Raw genomic sequence first — 1,082 nt, 5'->3', positions numbered from 1 at the left:
CAGTAAATAGCATCAACTGAAGGAAGGCCAGCCAGTTAAGTGCTGTGCAGTCTTTAAATTCATCTTTCTTGTGTCAGCGGAGTGTTTCATTGCCGTGTCCTTAATTGAACTTTGGCTCTGCACCATTTGAAGTCAGGCTGAATTGATTTATGATACCCTCTTTACCTTTATGTCACTTTCCTGCACCTTTCTTTCTTTCCTCTCCCTTCAGATCTTTGTCTCATCAGCACAGACATAAAATAAGAGCGCAGGAACAATGGCGACCCAAGAAGCCCCCGTTCCTCTGACGGCGCTGTCACGCTGGTACCTTTACGCCATCCATGGTTACTTCTGCGAGGTCATGTTCACGGCCGCCTGGGAGTTTGTGGTCAACTGCAACTGGAAATTCCCCGGCGTGACCAGCGTGTGGGCGCTCTTCATCTACGGCACCTGCATCCTCATTGTGGAGCAAATGTACCTGACACTGCGCGGCCGCTGCTCCGTGCTGCTGCGCTGCATCATCTATACACTATGGACGTACCTATGGGAGTTTGGCACAGGGTTGCTGTTGCGCCAGTTCAACGCATGTCCCTGGGACTACTCAGAGTTCCGCTACAACTTCATGGGACTCATCACGGCCGAGTACGCCGTGCCTTGGTTCTGTGCCTCCTTCATCGTGGAGCGCCTGGTCATCCGCAAAACTCTGCGGCTGCGCTTCCATGAGGGACCCAAGGATGGCTGGTCAAACCATCCTTCGGATGCAGGGGGTGGAGATGAAGGAGGGGTGGGAGAAAATTTGGGGGCTGGGAGAAGGAGAGAGAGGAGCAGAGGGACTGGGAATAGTTCTAATGGCTACCTTAAAGGGGAATGAATGAAGGAATGGAAGAAGAACACAATCTGAAACCAGCCCAATCCCCCTGCTACACCTCTTCTACCCTACTCAGCCACATTTCATAAGCAGTCACCCCCCCTCAGCTGTCTTGTCAAACAGCCATATAGACTGGGCTGGTGTGCAGAGGTGTACAGAGTATCAGAACAACCACAAAACAAATTCCTAAATCACTCACTGTGTCCTCTACAGTCACACACAGAGGGCTCAGTAA

At 51.5% G+C, this 1,082-nt stretch overlaps 1 protein-coding gene across 1 annotated transcript; it reads left to right on the top strand.

Moving 5' to 3' along the window:
• Positions 1-256: 256 nt before the first annotated feature.
• tmem229b (transmembrane protein 229B) lies at positions 257-850 on the top strand. Its single transcript, XM_053336102.1, has one exon. The coding sequence runs from the start codon at positions 257-259 to the stop codon at positions 848-850; it is 594 nt and encodes a 197-aa protein (XP_053192077.1).
• The last annotated feature ends 232 nt before the right edge of the window (positions 851-1,082 follow it).

The sequence above is a fragment of the Scomber japonicus genome, chromosome 16 (assembly GCF_027409825.1).
Source record: "Scomber japonicus isolate fScoJap1 chromosome 16, fScoJap1.pri, whole genome shotgun sequence".
In the NCBI taxonomy this organism is placed as follows: domain Eukaryota; kingdom Metazoa; phylum Chordata; class Actinopteri; order Scombriformes; family Scombridae; genus Scomber; species Scomber japonicus.
Note: the sequence above shows the minus strand (reverse complement) of the source record. Positions and strands in the feature narration are given on the sequence as shown.

Bases quoted from the DNA above. Each gene is read 5' to 3' on its own strand.
- tmem229b (XM_053336102.1), top strand. From the start codon at position 257: ATGGCGACCCAAGAAGCCCCCGTTCCTCTGACGGCGCTGTCACGCTGG.